Genomic DNA, 23370 nt, shown 5'->3' on the forward strand with positions numbered 1-23370 from the left:
GCGTCGAGATGAAGATTTCTAAACTTCACTTCTCCGGCTAGAATGACCTTAAATAGGGGCATCTGTAAGACCCCAATTTTGTCCCTAAGATCCCTCATGGCATCATATCATATCATATCATTGCCTCAAGGATCATTGTGCACCTTGCCTCCTTCCCTGGGGGTTGGTTATCCTTTTGAGAGTGATTTCTTGATCACCAAGCATAATTTGCATTTATATATCATTGCATTTCTTTTTATCACTAACCAAAAGTACAAAAATATGTCATCTAACCTTGTTACTTGCAGATGAAGCAATCACAGGTCAAGACAGTCAAAGGCAGCCATTGAGCCATAGATGGTGGCCATTCTTGAGAATTTGGACACCACAATCATTCATAAGAGTTCATATGAGCTATGACATCATTTTGAATCAAAATCCCAAGTGGTAGAGGCTTGAATTTCATCAGAACATTACCAGGTCAACTAGAGGCCTAGAAAGTCAACTGCCAAGTCAACAGTGGATTTGGAGGTGGGAAGAGCCTAGAAATACTTCATTCATGTTCAAACAAGTGTCATTTGACATTTCAAACATCAACATTGAAGAAAATAAAGTCAGGTCAAAACTTTCCAAAAATAGAAAGTGACTTATAATTCAAAATTGCCAAAAATGGAAAGGTTTTAACCTAACTTCAACTTCAAATTACATCACCAAAAAAGCTTCAAATGAAATTTTGTTGAACATGAAAGTTGTAGATCTTTCTCTCCAATTTCCAAAAAGTCCAAGATCATCAATTTCTCATGTGTGGTTAAGAAGATATGATCAAAACATGGCAAGGTGTACATGGAGATTCAAATGTGCATAACTTCTCAACCAAAGCTCCAATTCAAGTGGTTCTTTTTGATAATTTCTCATTTTGACCTCTAATTTCAAAATCTTGCATTGCATTTCATCATTTGTCATCACATAATTATTTGCCAATTCTTGAATTTTTGGAGGGAAATCTTGAAATTTAAAATTGGTGAATTATTTGAACATTTGGCAATTACCATTAGTTTTAAAATGATATTTTAAGTGAAATTGAAGCATTTTCGTGTACTGTTCACCATGCATTTTCATGCATAGGGTGAAATTGTCATTTTGCATAAACACCTCATTTCACTAATTACCATTAGCATTTGCTTAAGCATGATTAGGAGAGTGATTAGGAGGGAGTATATAACACAAACCCTAACAGAATTGCAGAGGAACACATCACAAATTTCAGATCTCAAATTTTTCTCAAACTTTTCTCTCAATTTCTTCTCTCAAATTCTTCAATCAAGTCACATTTCCTTGCCTAATTCATCATTTGGAAGCATCACTGATCAAGATTGAAGGAAGATCCAAGAGGATTCTTGCACTTTGGAGCAGCTCGAAGCTTGAAGCTCATCAATGGTGAAAGCAAAATTTTGTTGAATCAAGGACAATTGGACCTCAAGATCTCTTCCAAACACTTGTACAAGCTTGCTAGAGGAATATTGAAGCATTGCAAGGCCTGAAACGCGTGAATTCCAAAGTTGCACTTCAAGAGGTCAAGAAATCGTTTCTCTTAATTCTCATTTTTGTTATGTGAATGTTGTAGATCATGTTGTTGTGGTTATTCTGAGCTTCGATTCACTTAATTCCATGCCATATTCACTTAGTTTCGATGATTTAAAGTTTTGATGATGAATAATGATTTGCTCGATCCAATTGATTCATGATGTTAAATGTTATTTCATTGCTTGATTCATGACCTAGGATGTATGTGCTACATGTTGATATGCTTAGTTTTAAGATCTAGAACAAATGTTCATGTTGTTCTTGAGCTTCCACTGTTCATGAAAACGTGTTTGGGGAAGACGATTCAGAGCCTAAGGCCACGGTTTGGATTTGCAAATGCCACGTGAAACCGTTCTCTTTTGTTTGTGCTAGGGTTAGCGTGTGGTTGGCTGCATGAGCGCCAATGCAGCGCTTCTGATTGGCCAGGTGAAAATAAATGAAACGCGGCGTTTTGATTTGGCGCCAGCATCCATTCAAATTTATATTATATTCCATTAATTCATTTTAATTCATTTAAATCATTTCATTTCATTTTATTCTCATACTTTCAAAAATCATAACAAATCCAAAAATGATCCAAAAAATGTGAGGATTTTTGCATTGAGTTTCTTTTTCTCTCTAGTTTTTTATCATCATGATAACTCAAGTTGTGCACGGCTGGAAAATATTTGGTGCTAGGGTTTGCGAACATGTATGCTTTTTGTACATTGCCTTGCCATATCTTTTACGAAATGCTGAGTTTTTATCCAATGCTTCTGAAAATTTGCATGATGAAACTAGACTCTTGGCTTGACATTTTGGTGTTGATTTGGTATTTTTACCATTTGTGGTTTCTGTTTTATGATCATGTGAATGTAGGTGTGACAATTTGTGTCACACCTTTGCTTATTCATCTTATGTGATGTCATTTCCATATCAAATGAATTCCAATTGCTCTGATTTTTTGCATGATGCATATTATGGATGTTGTGAATGAGCATGAATTTTCTAGGAATTATTTGATTGATTTCTGATTTAATTGAGATTTTTCATTCTGGTTGGTCACATTTGTGCTTTAAAATAGTCTTGAATTTCAATTGATCATGAAATGGATTTGGTATATGATATTGATGTGAGACCTTTTGGATTGTTTCAAGATGTGTTTGAAGTTGATTCATGTTAATTTTCAGATTTTGTTTTAAATTTTTTCTCCATCTTTGACCCTAGGCTTTGACCTAGTGGTTTGCCTCTCATGTTTGAGCTTTGATTTCAGGTTGAACATCCAAGTTATATGGTTCATGATGCTCCATCATTTGAGCATTTGATGTTTGCCTTTGACTACTAACATTGTGTGTTTTGTAGGGTTGTTAACTCATTTGAGCTTGACTTGTGGCTTATGCCTTTGCTTATTGGGTTTGACTGTTGATATTAACTGTTGGTTGTTTGTCTGTATAATTGTACTGATTTGTTTGATGTTTCCACAGGTACATTAGTTGCTTAAGTTCACTTTGAACTTGCTTTTTCTTGGTTGCTTAACCACTTAGGTATAACCTCTCTTCTTCATGTAGTCTGGAAGACCTATCCTGTTATGGGGGCAGGCACCTGTCTGAAGTCCTCCTTAAGAGGCAATGCTTGTGATTGTTTACCTTTTGTGCCAAGCAGGAAAAGTCCTCTTATGAGGCAATTGGTAGATAAAAGAGATGTGTAGTCCATCTCCTACTATTCAGTGTGTCATCCCTTTGCTCACATAACATGTTGATGCATTGTGGATATTAACCCAAAATCTTATAGAGTCAAATCACTTGTGGAGAAGAGTTCCAACTTTCTGAACTCCCACACATTCTATTGTTTAAAGCTCTCCCAGGCCAGGGATAAGAGCTATGAGGCACACCCCTCATCTCCATTTCATCTGCTTCACCCTAACTCTCAGTGTTAGGGTTAAGAGCACAACATACCCCATTCCAGTTGACTTTAAATTCTAACCCTGTTTGAGCATAATTGCTTATATATAGTGTGTGCTAATTGACTTGTGTGTTTGCTTACTTGATTCATCTGTGCATATTTGTTTGAGTGTGCCTTTGTGCATTTGTCATTATCATTTGTATATCATTTCATAAACTTTGCTTTATAGCATTTTGCTTTGTCCATGGAGGAGACAAGCATAAGTCCATTACTTGGCAGTTGTTCCTATGATATGGTGGGAGACTAGTATAAGTCCATTGATTGGCATCTGGTATCATTGTTTTGTTTTAGGAGATTGGTGAAAATCCATTGATTGGTATCCGGTATCCATCTTTGTTTTGTGAGACTAGTATAAGTCCATTGATTGGCATCTGGTATCATTTTTGTTTTAGGAGATTGGTGTAAATCCATTGATTGGTATCCGGTATCCATGTTTGTTTGTGAGATTGGTATAAGTCCATTGATTGGCATCCGGTATCCATGTTTGTTTGTGAGATTGGTATAAGTCCATTGATTGGCATCCGGTATCACCTTGCTTTATTCATTTGCTTATTTGCTCATTGCCTATTCCAAAGGAATCACTTGAATCATCTACATATGATTTCAAGAGGTGAACATCTTAGAAGTTTTACTTCCCTCACCCTCCCACCTTTTGTTTCTTTAAACCTCCATTTGCATGTTAATCTCAACCTGAAAATATTGTGCAAACATTCTCATCTCTTTTCAAATTAGAAACCTAGGCTTTAGGCCTTTGATTTTGCAAACTCCATTTCGTAATACTTCTTTGAATTGAATTTTAATCATACTTTGACCATCTTTTGTGAATAAATCCTAATTGGTTAATTTCACTCATTCAATTGTTTTGTGGCTTTGTCCATTCTTGATAAGTTTTCATGCATTAGCCATAGGTTTGATTTATCCTAGTTGGTTGATGTTAACCTCACCTTGGTCCTTAGTGATTGAATTGTAAGACTTCCTTGCTTATTATAGGGTTAACCCCTCACTAGCAAGTTGAAGCTTTTCTCACATGGTGGACTTGTTGTTTGTATAAGGTTGAGTTTTCTCCCGTGGATAACGAAAGACCTTAGGGCTTTTGTTTAAAATGAACCCACTCATATTTTGGAAATCTTTTAGCCGAACTACGGCGTTTTGATCCTTACCTTTCATGGAAAGGTACGTAGGCAACGGGTTCATCCGTTCAAACACAAAAATAATAACTTGTATATTCTTTTCTCATCTTCCCAATCATGTTTGCACAATCAATATTTCATAACAAATAACATTTCGTACAACAAGTGTGAAAAGGGCTCCCTAGGAGTACCTAGGACGTTTTGGGTGCCTAACACCTTCCCATTGCGTAATTAACCCCTTACCCAGATTCTCTGATCTTTTCATTAGTTTTCTATGTGTAAAACTTCTTAGGCTTTTGTTCGCTTTTTAGCCAATCCTTTGGATAAATAAAAGTGCAGTGGCGACTCGATTTCTTTGTATGCTTTGCTTTTGATTTAATCAATAAATCATAAAGTGACGAATACACCGCTACATAAGGCACAGTCAAAGCATAGTGAAATTAGGGTTTCCTTCGGAAACAATCCTCAAGCCCTTTGGGTTATCTTGATCAAATTGGCAAATTGAGATACTTGTGAGTCATATATGATGATTCGGAACTTTGTGGACCATTGTCATGCTTTTTATCATCTTCATCTAGCCATTTCATCGGGCTTAGGAGCCTCCTAGGAGCATTGGAGCACATGATCACTTGAGCTTCAAAACAAAAAGAGTTAGTGACATATTTTTGTGCTTTTGGTTAGTAATAAAATAAGAAAAGCAATAATATATAATACAAACATGCTTGGTGGTCTCAAAACACTCAAACAAGTCTCACCCCTAGGGTTAAGGAGCCAAAGCATGATATAATCCTTGAGGAAATGCACTTGTGCAATAACATGATGCCATGAGGGATCTTAGGGTCAAAATTAGGGTCTTACACATTGTCCATTAGACTGTTTCTTGTAGCAGATGCTGGTTGAATTGTAAGTCCAAGTTTGGTTCCTTGCAACCTATTGTTGTTCAGGTTTGTTGAAATGCAATTTGTTTGCTGCATTTGTAGGCTGCAGACTCCTGTTTGGTCATGGCAGTGCATTATTCATGTTGAATGATTTGCCAAGGTGATGGCTGCTGAATAGATTTGGATGCATGTCTGAATCACATGTAATGGTTTAACATGACATGGAATAGATTGAAATGGATTAACAAATGGTTTGAAATTGGTTTCCAAATTGTTTTGTTTATGAATTGCATGTTTGACTTTTGACAAGAAAGTGACTTGACTGACAATGTATGTTAACAAGGCCATGAAATGAGATCATAAAATTATGGTTTTGACATAGTGTTCATGTACCAATGGCATGACCAATAAATGGCTTGAAACACAAGGAATTTGGATGTTCAGTTGATCAGGACCAAAGGCATATCCCCAACCATATGGATAGAATCATTGACTTGGGACCAAGACCAATGCTCCAAGAAGGGTTAGGCCAAGTAAAAAAGACAAAGGGTGAAGATTTAAGGGTTATGAATGCACAATGAAACCAACAAGCTCATATGATTCCCCATCTTCTGATTAGGGCTTTGGAGACCAAGATAAGGCCTGGGGAAGGCTCCATGAAGCCATGCCTTGAGGAATCAGGGCTTTGAAGGCCCTAGACTGTGTGATCACACCTTTGTTGAAATCAGACCTTCCCCACCATCATTAGGGTTTCACATCCTCCATGCTGATGATGTGATTAGACCATGCCTTTGGACTTTGATATTTATACAAACCCAAGCTTTATGAGCCCAAGTTTCTTCTGAATCCATGATGAATGATGCATGTGGATGAATTATGAATGTATGCAGGTCATATCTTGATCAAGTGATTAGATGCATAAGTGAGAAATGGGAGGGCAAATTTGGGGGTACAACATTATGTGCATATGTTTTTGATATAAAAGATGTTTGATAAAATAAAGAGTGTGGGGATGAGAAAAGAATTCATTGATTATATTTTGTGTTTGACAAGATGTTCGGTCTTGTGCCTACATACCAACATAAAAATGAGGGATCAAAACCTCGTAGTTCGTGGTAAAAATTTCAAATGAGTTGATGAATTGATTTTAACAAAAAAAATTAAGAAAAGGGCACAAAAGGCCAAAGTTTTGAATGATGTTGTTAGTTATTTTTGTCTTTTAAAATTTAAGTAAATATGGTTAAGTTTATTTACAAATTTGATTTAAGAACAAATTTAAAAAATTCATTGGCATAAGGCCAAAGTTTCTAATCATTAAAACAAGTCTGAGTTGAAATCACAAACAAAGAATTTTTTTAAAAAGAGGGAGAGATTTTGAAATTAAAGAAGTGGGAGGAGGTGAAGAGACTACCCTAAGCAAAAATTTAAAAGTTAAGAGTTAAAAGGATCTGATCAATGGAATGCAATCCAACAGAAAAAAATGCCATATAGAAAACCATTTTCCTTTGGACTTTGATCAAGCAGTAAGCAATAAGCAATGAGCAATATCTAGATATCATAAAGATCAAGGCATCAAATAAAGATAGCCACATCCAGGCAAGCATTCCAATAGCTAGCAGTCTCCATTGTCTTCCAATGTAGCAGATGAAATATTCCTTGATCAACTTAGAACAAAACATCAGACAAAGATCATAACAAAGTAACAATTAAGCACAGAGACAAAGTAGCAGACGAACCAAAGAGATTCCCAAGTCTTGCATCAGATGAAAGTCATTGTCCAAGATAGCTCAGTCTCAAATGTTGGCATTGGCCAAGTCCTTTAGCACGGGGAAAGTTGCCTAATTCTAAGTTCTAAGCTCAAATCAAGTTCCAACAGTCCACCAATTTTTTTTTAGGGTTTTTGTTTCTATTAAATGTTTTAAGGTTCTAAGACCACAAACAAAGTCAAAATACACAAACAAATATATACAATCACAAGATATGGCTCAAGTGAGCAAAGTGAAAAAGGACTTGAACATAAACAAGTTGCATGAAATGTAAATGGCAATGAATGATAAATGACTAAAATTTAAATTGCATAAAGTAATGACTTGAAAGATAAAAGCATAATGAATAAGAGTTATTAAATGGTTAGTTAAATGTTAGTGTTTATTTTTAATTGATTAATTCATTCTTTGGAGAACACTCAACCATTCACTCACAAGTATGATTCCTTCTACCAAGATATCTTCCATGAGAAAGGCTCCAACTTGGACAATTCAACAAGTGTGCCACTAGCTCTCATGAAAGGAAAAAAGGTCAAGTCTCCACATAATGCCATGAAGAATGGGAGACTTACAATCTCACTTACTAGAATGCTATACCTTGAGGGTCAAATTTAGCTCTATGTTAAGCAATCGTAATTGGACTTATGTAGAAGTCACAACTATCTGAGACCGGGAAATAAAACTATAGGTGTTAATGCATGTTAGAGATACGGTATAAACAACCAAACTCCTAAAACATACCATACACTAAAATAAAATGGGAGGGACCTATCTCAGTCATACTTGTATTGATTCATCTGACACAAGGTTATTGATGATTCAATTAGCCTTTAGACATTAGAGGTTTCATTGGTCAAATGAGGGAATGGGAAAGAATAGGGTTGAAGATGAAGAGGGGAGGGGAAGTAGAAACAAAAATTGATCATGAGAGGAATTTCATCTAATCAAAACCATCCATTCATTTTGGGAGATGAAATATACATTTCATCAATCCCCTAAATCCAATTGTTTGGATCCAACAAAAATCAAATCAACCATGACCAAGGCCCAAACACAAAGTCAAACATCACAAGACCATAAAAATGGCTCAACATAGTTTTTAAACATTTAATCAATTAAAAATCACATTTAAAATGAATTGAAATACATTTATTTGGACAAAACCTCAAATCCCTTCAAAATACCAAATAAATGGCCAAGAGATTTATCCTAGGTCTAATAAGGTCAAAGGACCTTAGACAAAAAAATTCATGATTTTTAAAAAGTAAGAAGCATTTTTAAATAATTAAAAATATGCACAAAAACACTTAATTCATGAAAAATACCAAAATCAATCCAAAAAATAATTTTAATTAAGAATATAGAAGAGAAAAATATTTAGATTTTTTTGGTGAAAGTCCCATATTTTTTGGATTAAAAATTGATTTATTATGAATTAAGCAAAATAAAGAAATTAAATAGAAAATCATAAAATATGAAAAATCAGGGGCCACCAAATCTCCCTCATTAATTGAGGTGGCAGATCTGATGGCCACGCACGCGATATCCATGATGCACCTCAGTCAAGGCATCACACGCGTGGTAATCACAAGGGAAGGTCGAGATTAAAACATTTCAAATGGATCAAAAGGTTGAGAGAGTGTCAACGCACCACCGGAGCCCTAGCTCCGGTCTTCTTCTCTGGTAGACCTCACCGGACTGGTCCACCACCGACCTTCACCAAAATAAAAAGTGTGGACATGGTTTTAAAGGAAAAATGCTCAGGAGCTCGAATCTGGACTCAATTTCTTCTAATTCCAGGTATATTGAAAGATACATGGATTTGAATTTTGAGGATCATGAATTGAGTTGCTTCGATTTGACCTCAAAGCAACTCAATCTTGTTGCCTATATTGGTAGAACTTCAGCAAACAAATAATCAATCAAAATAGATGAGAAATTAGGGAGAATCGAAGAAGAGAAGTTTCTAAAATTTCACCTTCGGGTAGCTTCAAATCAGCTTGATCTTGCTTCCAATTTGGTGTGGCTTGACTCTAGAAGCTTGTAGGAAGTGAAATTGATCAAAGAGAGGCTTGGATTCTTGGAGTTTCAATCTCAAAACAGAAGGAGATTTGAAACTCGATTTCAAGTGAAATCTTCAAGTTTATCCTTTAATGGAGGTTAGAGAGGCAATGGTTCAAAGCTTGGGCAAGTCGACTCCTCATTCTGATCACCAAGGTCATGTATATATAGGGTATCAAGTTACTTTTCACCATACTTCCAATTTTTTCCAATTTTAGCAACTCTTACTTGCATGGATGCATGGGCGTGTACAAGGCCCAATTCATGATGCCAAATGATCCAATATTTCGTGCTAATCAACCTGAAATAATGTCACATGGCCATGCATTATGAAAATGAATTTTGAACATAAATCTTACCAAATGAAGCCTTGTCAAGAACCCATGCGCAAGTCCTTCAAATCTTGTCCAAATGAGGTGATCTTGGACTTTTTGGAAAGGTGACATCAAGTGGAAATTTGGCATGAAGGAGTTATGCATTTTAGAAGTTGAGGAAAATTGCTTGTTCAATGGTAATGACCCAAAATGACCTATAATGTTTCCTCTTGGCACATGCACTTGCAAGTTGAATTTGACATTTCTCAAAGAATCAAAGTTATATAGGACATCTTGAAATTGATCATGAAACATGGATGGCCTTCATCTTATAAACATTGATCAAGTTATGGTCCTTGGAAGTTGACCTCCTAACTAGGGCACAGACAAAATGACCTATAATCTTTCACCATAAAAAATGACTTTCCAAGAAAAACTAGCTCTTGATATAAACATGAAAGTTGTTTGGAAATTCATAAGAAGTAACTTTTCTCTTGGAATTATTTTCATATGACAAAAATTGAACTAACTTGCAAACTTGAAGTTATCTTGATATTTTGGACTCATGGAGTATCATATATGCATAATATGATGTGGAATGAAGTATCCTTTCGTATATTGGACCAACTGTTGAAGAAACTTGTTGAGGAAGTCACACAAGATACCTAGATGAATTAGGGTTTCCAATGCAAACTAGCTTCAAACTCTTGAAGATTTCTTGATCCAAATGATAAATTAAGAACATGGGGATCCATATATGATGTATAGAACCATTTTGAACCATCTCTTGATTTACATCCATGCACTGAGGGTCGCAATCCTTAGATGTGAGCTTGATGGGGTATTGGTGGATGCATACACTATCTACAAAAGAAATCAAGCTATACATAGACATATTTTTGGATTTTGGTTAGTAAACAAAGTATGATACAATCAAATGTACTTGGTGATCTCTTCCAATGCAAATCCAATGAATCAGGGGTAAGGAGGATGCCAAGGTGTGATCCCAAGGTCAACGCACATGATGAGATAGCATGTAGGATCTTAGGGTCAAAATTGGGGTCTTACAGATGCCCCTATTTAAGGAAATTTTAACTGAAGATGTGAAGGTTAAAATCTTCGTATCGACTCAGTAGAATAGACATAAATAACAACATCTAGAAACAAATTTTGGTCCCTAAGAGATCTCATGATGCATATGATATGCATGTAAAGATAATATATGCGGGTAATATATTGCCACAAAGGAAAAGAGATGTGGAGAGACCGAAAGTTCACAGGAGTACAACGCATTCCGTAAAGAAAGATCACTGAGGAGGCCGAGATTCTAGGGGAGAAAAGGCTATGTGTAGGTCAGGCTACGACTTGAAAACTGATGGAGACACGAGAGGTTTTCCATGAAAATAAATCATTGGAAGGACTCGGCCTGGGAATGGTTATCTGCATGGGATGGCGACTTCGTTTAGGAAATACACGCCCAAATTCAACTGGGGAAGAACAAATTTCAACGCATGAGTAAAAGAGATGTATTGTCTACTAACGGTTACTGGGTAAGAAGATCAATACACTCAGACAGAGGGACAGCCGTTAGAGGTTAAGGTAAACATATGAAGGATGACTCGTTGAGGAAATGAGGTATATTCATTACCGGGTACTGGGTAAGAATAACCTACTGGGGAGAGAAAAATCAAATAGGATTTACAACTACCTGTTACTGGGAAGAAGATCGAAGAGAGAGTATATGTCAATGGTTAAAGTGAACATATCATGGATAAACTCAAAAGAAGAATACCCATCATCGGTTAAGATGAACATATCAAGGATAGACCACCTAGGGAAAGAGGAAGAATGTTCGTTACCTATTAGGGTAAACATTTCAAGGATAAACTGACGGAGAGAAATAGGAATTACAACTACCGGTTACTGGGCAGACGACCATAAAAATAGAGAGAATCCGTCAGTGGTTACAATGAACATATAAAGGATTATCTCTGAGGAGAAAAGTAGGATTTATATCTACCATTTACTAGGTAGAAGACCGCAAAGAGAAGAAAATACGTCACCGATTAAAGTGAAGATATCAAGGATTAACTCTCTATGGAATAAAAGTAGGGATTACAACTACCTTTTACTGGGTAGGAAACCAAAAAGGAAGAATATATGTCACCGGTTAGGATGAACATATCAAGGATAGACTTATCGAGGAAACGTGAAAACGAATCCGCTGGGGAGAATAAAGAAAGTAGATTACATTTTACCGGGTATTAGGTGAAAGTAATGTGCTCAACATCAAGACGAATATTACCAGTTACTGGGTAATAGACTCTTGCAGACCAAAAGATCGATCTAGGTAAGAACTAGAAAGAAACGGTCAATCAAAGACTCAACCCACCAAGGATATAACTCAAGGGGAATGGTTCCATCCAGACAATAAACTAGGGAGGAAACTGAAATAATCATCATCCACGAGGAAATAACTCAGTGGGGAATGAGAAAGGGTAAACTCTTTCTACTTAAGGGGCTGACACTCTACAATTGTAGGAGGACAGACACACCAAATCTGCATGGAAAATAATATCACCAAAGCAGGGGATCATAAAAAAAAATCAATGTGGTAAGATGCACAATGAAATATCTGATGCTGTGTTATATGCATGAATATATGTGATTTTGATTATGCTGACAAAAATAGCACAAAGGATACAAATATCAAAGATTTGAATCATCACTACAACACTTGACTAATCTCAACAAGATGGAAACACCAACTGGAGAAAATGCTAGGGATGAAAATAAATCATTCGGCTCTGAATCAATCAACTATGGCTGAGGAAAGATACAGATAACATGCTTTAAATCAATCATGGCAAACTCCGTGGGGAGAAGGGAGCACCAATGAAGGATGATCAACCAATCATGCCGAGGATATGGAAGGATCTGTTGAGGATCCAAACAAATCAACAATGCGGGAAATTTTAAGTCAACACTATGTTAAATGGGAGACAACATTGCAGGGGACAAAATCAAATACTTCTCAGAATCAAACACTATCGGGAAAGAGGGAACTTCTATCTGAAGATGAACTCCGTCGGGGAATACAAAAATTCTGAATGAGGAATCGAGAAAACTACCATGCAAGTTGAATTCGACATTTCTCAAAGAATCAAAGTAGGAGAGAAAATCTTGAAATTGATCATGAAACTTGGATAGACTTCATCTCATAAAAATTGAGCAAGTTATGGTCCATGGAAGTTGACCTCCTAACTAGGGCACATAAAAAATGACCTATAATCTTTCACCATAAAAAATGACTTTACAAGCAAACCTAGCTCTTTATGTCAACATGAAAGTTGTTTTGAATGTCATAAGGAGTAATGTTTCTCTTGGAATAATTTTCATATGACAAAAATGGTAGGATATAGGGTCTAGGGAACCCCAATTTTGACCAGTTGACTTCCTCTGGTCAACCTCTTTGAACCAACTTGCAAAGTTGAAGTTATATTGATATTTTGGACTCATGGGGGATCATATATGCATAAGATGATATAGAATGAATTATCCCTTGGTATATTGGACCAATTGTTGAAGAAACTTGCTGAGGAAGTCAAACAAGATACCTAGACGAATTAGGGTTTCCAATGCAAACTAGCTTCAAACTCTTGATGATTTCTTGATCCAAATGATAAATGAAGAACATGGATATCCATATATGGTATCTAGAACCATTTTTAACCATATTTTGATGGATCTCCTTGCACTGAGGGTCTCAAACCTTAGTTGTGAGCTTGATGGGGCATTGTTTGATGCACACACTATCTACAAAAGAAATCAAGCTATACATAGACATATTTTTGGATTTTGGTTAGTAAACAAAGAAAAACAAAGTATGATACATTCAAATGTACTTAGTGATCTCTCCAAATGCAAACCCAATGAATGAGGGGTAAGGAGGATGCCAAGGTGTGATCCCAATGTCAATGCATATGATAAGATAACACGAGAGATCTTAGGGTCAAAATTCGGGTCTTACAGAAGCCATGAAATGTTGGTTGAAAATTGAGTTCAAAATGTTCTAAATAGGGCCATTCAAAATAACCATGCGCAAGTCCCTCAATTTTTATCCAAATCCAATGATCTTGGACTCTTTGGAAATATATCATGAAGGGGAACAACTTCTACGTTGTAACTTTTTCCATTTGGAGCTTGGATCATGATGAATTATGGTGTGGAAGTTGGAGGAATAAAACATAGTTGTATGAAAATTTTCTAAGTTAAAAGTCAAATGGCCCCTTTTTCCACCTTGAATAACTTTTGTTATGAGCTTCAAATGACTTTGGTTCCTTCTTCAAAGTTGTATCTATTTCAATGATCTTCAATTTAGTCATAAATTTGACATCATTTGGATCTTTAATAAGGGAGTTATGGGTTTTAGAAGTTGAGGAAAATTGCTTGTTCAATGGTGATGATCCAAAATGACCTATAATGTTTCCTCTTAGTACTTGCCCTTGCAAGTGGAATTCGACCTTTCTCAAAGCATCAAAGTTGGATAATACATATTGAAATTGATCATGAAACTTATATTATCCTCATAGCATACAAATTGAGTAAGTTATGGTTCTTGGAAGTTGACCTTCTATCTAGGGCACAGACAAAATGACCTATAATCTTTCACCATAAAAAATGTCATTCCAAGCAAAAATAGCTCTTGATGCCAACATGAAACTTTATTGGAATGTCACAAAGAGTAACTTTGATCTTAGAATTATTTTAATATGACAAAATTGTAGGAGATAGGGTCTAAGGAACCCTAGATTTGACTAGTTGATTTTTCTGGTCAACCTCCTTGAACCAACTTGCAAACCTAAAGTTCCTTTGCTCTTAGAGGATCGTGGAGGATCATATATGCATAAGATGACGTAAAATGAAGTATCCCTTGATGATATTTGATCAAATGTTGAAGAAACTTGTTGAGGAAGGCACACAAGATACCCATATGAATAAGGGCTTCCATGACAAACAAGCTCCAATCTCTTGATGAATTCTTGATCAAAAATTACAAATAAAGAACATGGGGGTCCATATATGATGCTTAGAACCAATGTAAACCTTTCTTTGATTGATCTCTTGGACTGAGGGTCTCAAACCCTAGATGTGAGCTTGATGAGGCACAAGTGGATGCACACACTACCTATAAAAGAAATAACACTACACTAGACATACTTTTGGTATTTTAATTAGTAAACAAAGAAAAACAAAGTATGATTCAATAAAAAATGCTTGGTGATCTCTCCCAATGCAAATCCAATGAATGGGGGGTGGGAGGATGCCAAGGTGTGATTCCAAAGCCAATGCAACTGATGAGATGGCATGAGGGATCTTAGGGGTCAAAATTGGGTTCTTACACCGGGTATGTTGTAATCTTTAATTAGCATGATGTCCTCGTCCGGGAACTCAAAGCACATATATTAGTAGTCCTCCAAATGTTGATGTGACAGATAGTCAGACAATACACTCCCTTTGATATCTTTTTAAGTGACATGCTGGATGTCGTACTCAGTTAAAGCCATTTGCCAACTGGCTACTCTATCGGTTAGAGAAGGCTTCTCGAAGATGTACTTGACTGGGTCCATCTTGGATATAAACGGCGTTGTATGGGTGAACATGTATTGTCTTAGGTGTTTGGCAGCCCAAGCATGTGCACGGTAGGTCTTCTCAAGCATTGAATATCTACTCTCGGAATCAGTAAACTTATTGCGTAAGTAGTATATAGCATGTTCTTTCCTACCAGTCTCGTATCGTTGGTCGAGGACACATCCCATGGATCCTTCAAGGATGGTAAGGTACATTAGCAAAGGTCGTCCGGACACATGAGGCATCAAGATATAAGGTTCTTACAAATACTCCTTTATCTTACCAAAAGCGTTTTGGCAGTCGTTGTTCCAAATGATAGCTTGATCCTTGCAAAGAAGTTTGAAGATTGGCTCACAAGTAGCCGTAAGGTAAGATATGAATCTAGCTACATAGTTCAATCTACATAGAAATCCTAGGACTTCCTTCTCGGTTTTGGGTGTAGGCATAGTTTTTATGACCTTTATCTTCTTAGGATCCACCTCAATGCCACGTTAGCTGACGATAAAACCTAGTAGTTTACCAGATCTTACCCCAAATATGCATTTGTTGGGATTAAGCCTTAACTTGAATTTCCTTATCCATTCAAATAGCTTTTACATATTGATAATATGATCCTCTTTGGTTTGGGATTTGGCGATGATATCGTCAACGTAGACCTCAACCTCTCTATGAATCATATCATGACAAAGTGTGACCATGGCTCGCTGGTAAGTTGCGCTTGCATTCTTTAGTTCGAAGGGCATGAACTTGTAACAGAAGGTATCCCATGGGGTTATGAAGGTAGTCTTCTCCATGTCTTCTTGAGCCATTATGATTTGGTTGTAACCGGAGAAGCCATCCATGAAGGAGAAAATATATAATTGAGCGGTGTTGTCCATCAGCACATCAATGTAGGGTTGTGGGAAGCCCCCTTTGGGACTTGCTCTATTCAAATCTCTGTAATCTACACACATATGTACTTTGTTGTCCTTTTTGGGCACGAGCATAATATTGGCAATCCACTGAGGGTAATTGGAGACTACTAGGAAACTGGCGTTGAGTTGTTTTTGTATTTCCTCCTTGATCTTCATAGCCATGTCAGGACGAGTCCTTCTTAGATTTTACTTCATGGGAGGCAAGTCTTCTCTGAGGGGTAGACGATGTACTACGATATCAGTATCAAGGCCTGGCATGTTTTGGTAAGACCATGCAAACACATCCATGTAGTCTTGTAAGAGCTTGACCAACTTTGCCTTTACTTCTACTTGTAAAGTCGAGCCTACTCTGACCTCTTTAGCTTCCTAGTCCATTCCAAGGTTGAACACTTCTACTGATTCCACGTGCGGTTGTATAACCTTTGACTCTTGCTTGAGTAATCGTGCTAACTCTTTAGGGAGCTCGCAATCTTCATCACAGTCTTCGCCAGCGTGATTAATCTAGTTGTCGAAGTCATATGAGACCATAGCAGAACCATTATTGGTGGTAACCGAGGGTGATCTGCATGATTTAGGGTTCATGCCTTTATTTGTATGAAAAGAAGAAAATCGTTTGAAAAACTGTAAAAGAAAAAGAAAAAATATTTCCATTTTTTTAGTGAAAAGATAAATGAAAGCCAAGAATCACAAAATTGAATGCAAAACAGGGTGATTAATTGATAAAAAGGGAAATTTAATGGAGGCCTTACAAATGATTCCCCCATGCCTTGGACAAAACATGGATTCTTTGATTGATTAAAGGAAAAATATAAAACAGGGAAATTACTTCTCCAACATTGTTACTTCAGGTAATTCCAACATGATCCAATTGGTTGCCCCTCTTCCTTCAGTCTTTTGGTAGATCAATCCTTCCTCTTTAACTTCATCATGATATTTATGGGAACATGTATTTCCATATACAAGGTACCCGATTCTTGAGAAGAAATTTGATAATGGGAGCAGTTTCCACTTTACAGCTATCGACATTGTCTTCTTCAAGTCTTGGGGATTATATCCCAATCCAAGAGCGATCCTTGTTGTTAGGAAGTTCTAGCATCCTTCCCCATCCTACAGGGTGTCCACTCTTGATGATGGTCAGAGCATCTTTTAGGTAGGCCATTGGAAATTCAGCAGTTTTTAGTTCCCATATAGGGCCAACCGTTTCAACATTGACAATCTCAAAAGATTGAAATGGGATTTCCTTCAACTCCCCCTCTCCTTACACATATCGGAATGACGCCAAATGACTCACCATGATGTCTTCTTCGCCCTCCACAACTACCAATTTGTTATTGACCAAAAATTTAATCCTTTGATTGAGCATTGACGATATGTATCCATGGTCGCCCAGGTAAGCAATTTGTTATTGACCAAAAATTTAATCCTTTGATTGAGCATTGAGCATTGACGATATGTATCCATGGTCGCCCAGGTAATCAATCCTTCCTCTTTAACTTCATTGACGATATGTCCATCACGAAGAAGGTGATGAAGAAAGTATGGGGGAATATTTTGATGGGAAGATCTACTTTGCCAATTATTGTTCACCTTGACCCATCAAACGCCCTTACCACTAGCTCGCTCGGCTTCATCACAAGTCCCTCAATAATCAATTTTGTAAGAGAACTGTTGGGCATTATGTTGAGAGAGAAGCCAGTGTCTACCAAAACCCTTGACAACATAATGTATACACACTAAATAGAGATACGCAAGGCATTGTTATGGTTCCTTCCCTCGGTGGGGATATCTTCATCACTGAATCCCAGGCTCATACATATAGATATGTTATTGACCACTCCCTCAAATTGGAAAACAAAGATATCTTGCGGCACGTGGGCTATTTTTAGAAATTTGACCAAGGAATCTCGATATGCTTCAGAGTACATAAGAAGAGACAACATGGAGATCTTGGATGGTGTTTGGTTGAGTTGTTCAACCATTTTATAGTCACTTCTCCTTATTATGCATAATAATTCGTCTACCTCATTGGCTGGTAGAGAATCTTGCCTTTGTTGGGCGTTCTCGATCTATTGGACTTTGTCTTGGGTCGAGGGACCTCTATTTTCAACAGGGAGAGATATGGGATCAAAGATTCTTCCACTTCAAGTGACCCCACCGATACCGGCTTTGCTCACTATTGGTTTGTCAGTTGTTCGGGGCTTCTCTTGCATTTTCTGGCCATGGATATAGACTGCGGAGTCGTACACCCATATAATTGCCTTTGTGTCATTATAGGGAAACGACGTTGGGACTGTTATCACCATAGGAGTAATGGGAGCTACAAATAGGGTCATCTAAGAAAAATTGTATGGTATCTACAAAGGTATAACTTCATCATACGATATTTCAAGTGTGGATACTTTTTCAATTATGGAGGGACGGTCTATCAACAATATCGCTTGGTCCATTAGGTTTTGTATGGTAGATTTCAAAATTCTGCATTCTTGTGGGTCAATCAAACACTGTTCACAGGTTATAGTAAAGACAAGAAATGTATTACTTTTCATCAACACATCCTTTATCTCAATGAGTGGAGTTTTCAGTTCATCGAAAGAGGTTAATAGTCTTCTTCCATTGTCCATCTCTACCATGTTCACGTTTGTCTTGTCGTGAGGAGGCATGGGATTATTGCTTACATTCAGGCTGTTAGGCGCAAATGTAATTGCCTTTGAATCGATTAAATATTTCACCTTGTACATTAGGGCCTTACAGTTTTCTATGGAATGGCCGGGAGCGCCAGAGTGGAACTCGCACCGGGCATTCACATTGTAGCTGGGAGGAAGAACTATTGGGGATGGCCCTAACTCCCTTAATTGTACTAGTGATCCTCTCAACAGATATGGTAGGATGTGACTATATGGCATCCGAACTGGATCAAACCTTCTCTCAGGTCTTCTTTGTCTTTGTTGTTGTTGTTGCTACTGATAACATGGTTGTTGTTGGTAACACTGTTGAGGTTGTTGTTGAATTGGTATTGTGAAAGGTTTTTGTTGTTATTGTTGGACTGGAGCCACGATGGCCACTTGTTGATACGAGACACGATATGTCGTGGATCTTGTTTTTATTACTACGATAGAATTCATTTCCCCTTCTCTTTTCTTCCCATACGTGACAAAAGGTTTCTTGACAACACCAGATGTGCTTGCGGAATTCTGGATTTTCCCCATTTTTATCATGTTTTCAATTCTCTCGCCAGCCAAAACCATGTCAGAAAAGCCTGAGGATGTACTCCCTACCATCCTATCTAGATATGGGCCTTGCAGGTTGCCCATGAACATATCCACCAACTCTCGTTCAAGCAAAGGAGGTTATACTCTAGTCGCTAGCTCTCTCCACCTTTGAGCATATTCCTTGTAGGTGTCCTCAGACGTTTGCATCAAATTTTGCAACTGCATGCAATTTGGCGCCATATAAGTATTGTACTGATAATGCTTGAGGAACGCTTTAGCCATTTCTCTCCATGTGCAGATGTGGGTACCTTCTAGTTGCATGTACCAATCCAATGATGCTTCACTCAACGAATCTTGAAAGAAGTTCATAAGGAGTCGATCATCGTCAAAATAGGCGGTCATCTTGCGACAATAAGCTTGAATGTGAGTTCTTGGATCGCTAGCTCCTTTATATTTTTCAAAATCAGGGACCTTGAATTTAGAGGGAATGACCACGCCAGGAACTAAGCACATTTCGGCAGCATCGAGACCTAGAGTGTTAGTACTTTCCATCGCTCTCAGCTTCTCTTTGATGGCTTTGACTTTCTTCTCCACCTCGTTGGTACGAGGGCCAAAAGCTTCATACATGGAGGCAGCCCTAGGGATGAAGAAAGCATCTTGTTGGTCATGTATCTCAATAACGGGAAGATTGATAGTAGCCGGAGGGACACCGTCGGGTGAACCTATTGGAATATGATATGGAGGGTTGCTTTGAGGAGGAGGCAATGGATTATCTACCACTAGAGGATTAGGAGGAGGGTTGACAGTGTGAGTATGTTGATTCATTTCCTCTTGCATTTTGGCCATAATTTCCTGACCTCGTGCAACTGCTTGAATTGTCTCCATCAACTGCCCCATTTGGGACATTACATGGGACACCTCTTCTTGTAGCGCAACTTCATTTTGTTCGAGTTGATCCATTACTGCTTGCTGATGTTGACGTGTGTTATACTAATGTCGAGAATTCAGTTTGGAGGCATCGTTTATGATAAGAAAAAAGGGTGGGCAATGAGTTTTTGCTTTATGTTTTTTTTTTAAATGCAAATGATGCATGAATGTTTTTTTTGTTAATGTAAAGCTCTTTAGTTATTCATGTTGTCTTATTTCAAGAAATACTTAACAATTTACATTTGCAATCAAGAATAAAGGAAAGCACATATAATGAATCATAAAAGCTCCATTCGTCCTTTGATGGGAATCATAGTAAATTACAAATACATGGGAATTGCAAAATTAAGTGGTTGAGACATAGACCTCAATTGATCCATATCAACATTTTACTTATACTGCTTGACAAAGGTCTTGCCTAAGTCATTGAAAGTACGGATGCTAGCACTGGCCAGGCCCGTATACCATCTAAGGGCAGCTCTAGTTAAAATGTCTTGGAAGTAGTAAATCAGCAGCTGATCATTATCAGTTTGAGTAAACATTTTCCTAGCATAAATAACAAGATGGCTCAACGGAAAAGTATTCCCTTTATATTTTTCAAAGTCTGGGACCTGGAATTTCACCGGAATTTTGACGTTGGGAACCAAACAGAGTTCAGCAGCACTTTTTCCAAACAAATCTTTCCCTCTCAGAGTCTTCAATTCTTTGCGCAGGTCAAGGAATTGATTTTTCATCTCATCCATCTTTTTATAGACATATGGAACTTCAGACGGCTCAAAATGATAGATAGTCTCCTCATCACGAGGAAGAGTATGAATGATAGGAGGAGGTACTGACATGACCGGGCTAGATGTCGAAAGAGAAACAAACGTGGGTGCATACCCTTCAGGCACAAAATTTGGTGGCATTCCCCAAGAGAATCCAGCAGGCATATCAGGAACAGACTGGCTAGCAGCAGCAATAGGAACAGTTGATGAAACAATTTATGAGATGACAGTCCTCTAAGGAGGAGGAGTTACAGGAGACGGTGACGGATGGTTCTGAGCAGCAATCACGGATTCCATCAGCGCCATAAGTCTAGCGATCTTATCTTTCATCTCACTATTCTCTTTCTCTAGATGCTCCATTCTTTGCGGTCGATTAGCTCGAGTTATGTAGTGGTGAGTCGGCTTGGTTGATGCACTGAAGAAGAATTGATAAGACACCTGGCGGAAGAAACCTGTTATGCAAATGATGCATGAAATGCAATGTTTTTTTTTATTATTTCTAATTTCAAGGAATATATGAAGTCTCATTTGCAAATATATATTCAATTAATAATAACAATTAATACTAATAATTCGATTGACCATAAAATCTCTTTTTATTCACAAAATTGGAAGGATTACACTAAGTACAATTTTAAAAACCGAAGTACAAATACAAGAGAAAAGGAAACTATCATCCTAAGGATCCCTAGCAACCTCATCAGATGATCTGGATATGGGTGCATACTTCCTTCGGATGCTTCGAATCTCTGACTCAAAAGATGTATTCATCCGAGGCTTATTGAGGACTAGCTGATCAACAATCTTCTTCCAAGCACTGGAAGGCTGAGGCATACTAGAGGCAAATAAACCATCTGGCTCTCTCTGTCTCTTCACTGCATGGTCTTTAAGAATCTCAATAAGTGCATCCTTGTCTTTAGACTCAAGCTGCAACTCCTCATGCTTTCGGTTCAAAGCATGGAACCGCTCTTCCCACAAATCTCTCTCTTGCTTCATCTTGGCAAGTGCGTCTTCAAACTCCTCTACATCTTGGTTAGGGAGAGTTGATAGCTCAGCCACAACCGCAGACATAGGTCTCTCACAAGCATACGACATCTTGAACTCTAAATCTCTCTTCTTCATCCAAATAATGTAAGCTTCCAAAGTCACACAGTTGCGTGGACCAAGCTCAGATCTTCCTTTCCTATGCACATTGCGCCAAGCACGCACCATCCTACTCTTCAAAAGTTGGGGATCTTTACCCTCTTGATATAATAGACCTTCTAACTGAGTGTTATTAGGCTTATCTCTCAAGGGGAACCCAAGTTGACGACGGGCCAATATTGGGTTGTAGTTAATTCCTCCTTGTGTACCAATGAGATGCACATTAGAGAATTCACCACAACTATCAATAATTTCCAAGATGCCCAATGCAGAATCATACCAAACAATATCATCATTAGTGAGAGACATAAGTCTCTGGGACCATCGTAGACATTGTCGATTCTCCACGAAAGCAGGATTCTGAGGCAAGTGCGAAATAAACCACTTGTACAGAAGAGGAACACAACACACAATAGTCCCACCACCTTTAAAATTCCTCAAATGCAAAGAGAAATACATGTCACCCAACAGAGTTGGAATTGGATTCCCAATCAAGAATATTCTAATGGCGTTAACATCAACAAAACTGTCAATGTTAGGGAACAAGGCTAAACGATAAATGAGCAATACCAAGATAGCTTCAAAAGCATCCATGCTACCAGCTTGAGCAAAAATAATAGCTCTATCAATGAGAAACTCATAAGTCAAACCAAGAATTCATCCCTTCTTCACCAGATGAGCACCAATCTCAGATTTCTTTAGATGAAGAGCTTCAGCTATGACATGAGATCTCGGGATCTCCTCCAATCCACTGAAAGGCACCTTGTCAGATACGGGTATACCTAAGAGATGGGCATACTCCTCCAACATGCGCACGAGCTGATAGTCGGGAAAAGTGAAGCACCGGTAGAGAGGGTTATAGAACGGAACGAAAACACTTAGAAGTCCCTCAACCACATCAGTAGATAACCAGACAAGAGCTTCCCATGATGTTGCTTGAATTCCAAGGGATCTAATACAAAGGATGACAACTTTCTTAGCTCTTTCAAATCAAGACTTCTGAAATTGTACTTCTTAGTGCTCCTTCGTCCATAATCCATGGTCTGAAAATATTTGCAAATAAGAACTTAGTTTCCTTGAAATTTATTCTTCTATGATGAATGTCATGATGCGTATGTATGCATAA

General features: G+C 37.7%; 1 protein-coding gene across 1 annotated transcript; it reads right to left on the reverse strand.

The window, feature by feature from the left end:
- Nucleotides 1-19545: 19545 nt before the first annotated feature.
- Nucleotides 19546-20367, reverse strand: LOC127103890 (uncharacterized). The gene has a single exon (XM_051041128.1). The coding sequence runs from the start codon at nt 20365-20367 to the stop codon at nt 19546-19548; it is 822 nt and encodes a 273-aa protein (XP_050897085.1).
- Between the last annotated feature and the right edge of the window lie 3003 nt (nt 20368-23370).

Source organism: Lathyrus oleraceus, chromosome 7, assembly GCF_024323335.1.
Source record: "Lathyrus oleraceus cultivar Zhongwan6 chromosome 7, CAAS_Psat_ZW6_1.0, whole genome shotgun sequence".
NCBI classification, from domain to species: domain Eukaryota; kingdom Viridiplantae; phylum Streptophyta; class Magnoliopsida; order Fabales; family Fabaceae; genus Lathyrus; species Lathyrus oleraceus.

Bases quoted from the DNA above. Each gene is read 5' to 3' on its own strand.
- LOC127103890 (XM_051041128.1), bottom strand. From the start codon at position 20,367: ATGGATCAACTCGAACAAAATGAAGTTGCGCTACAAGAAGAGGTGTCC.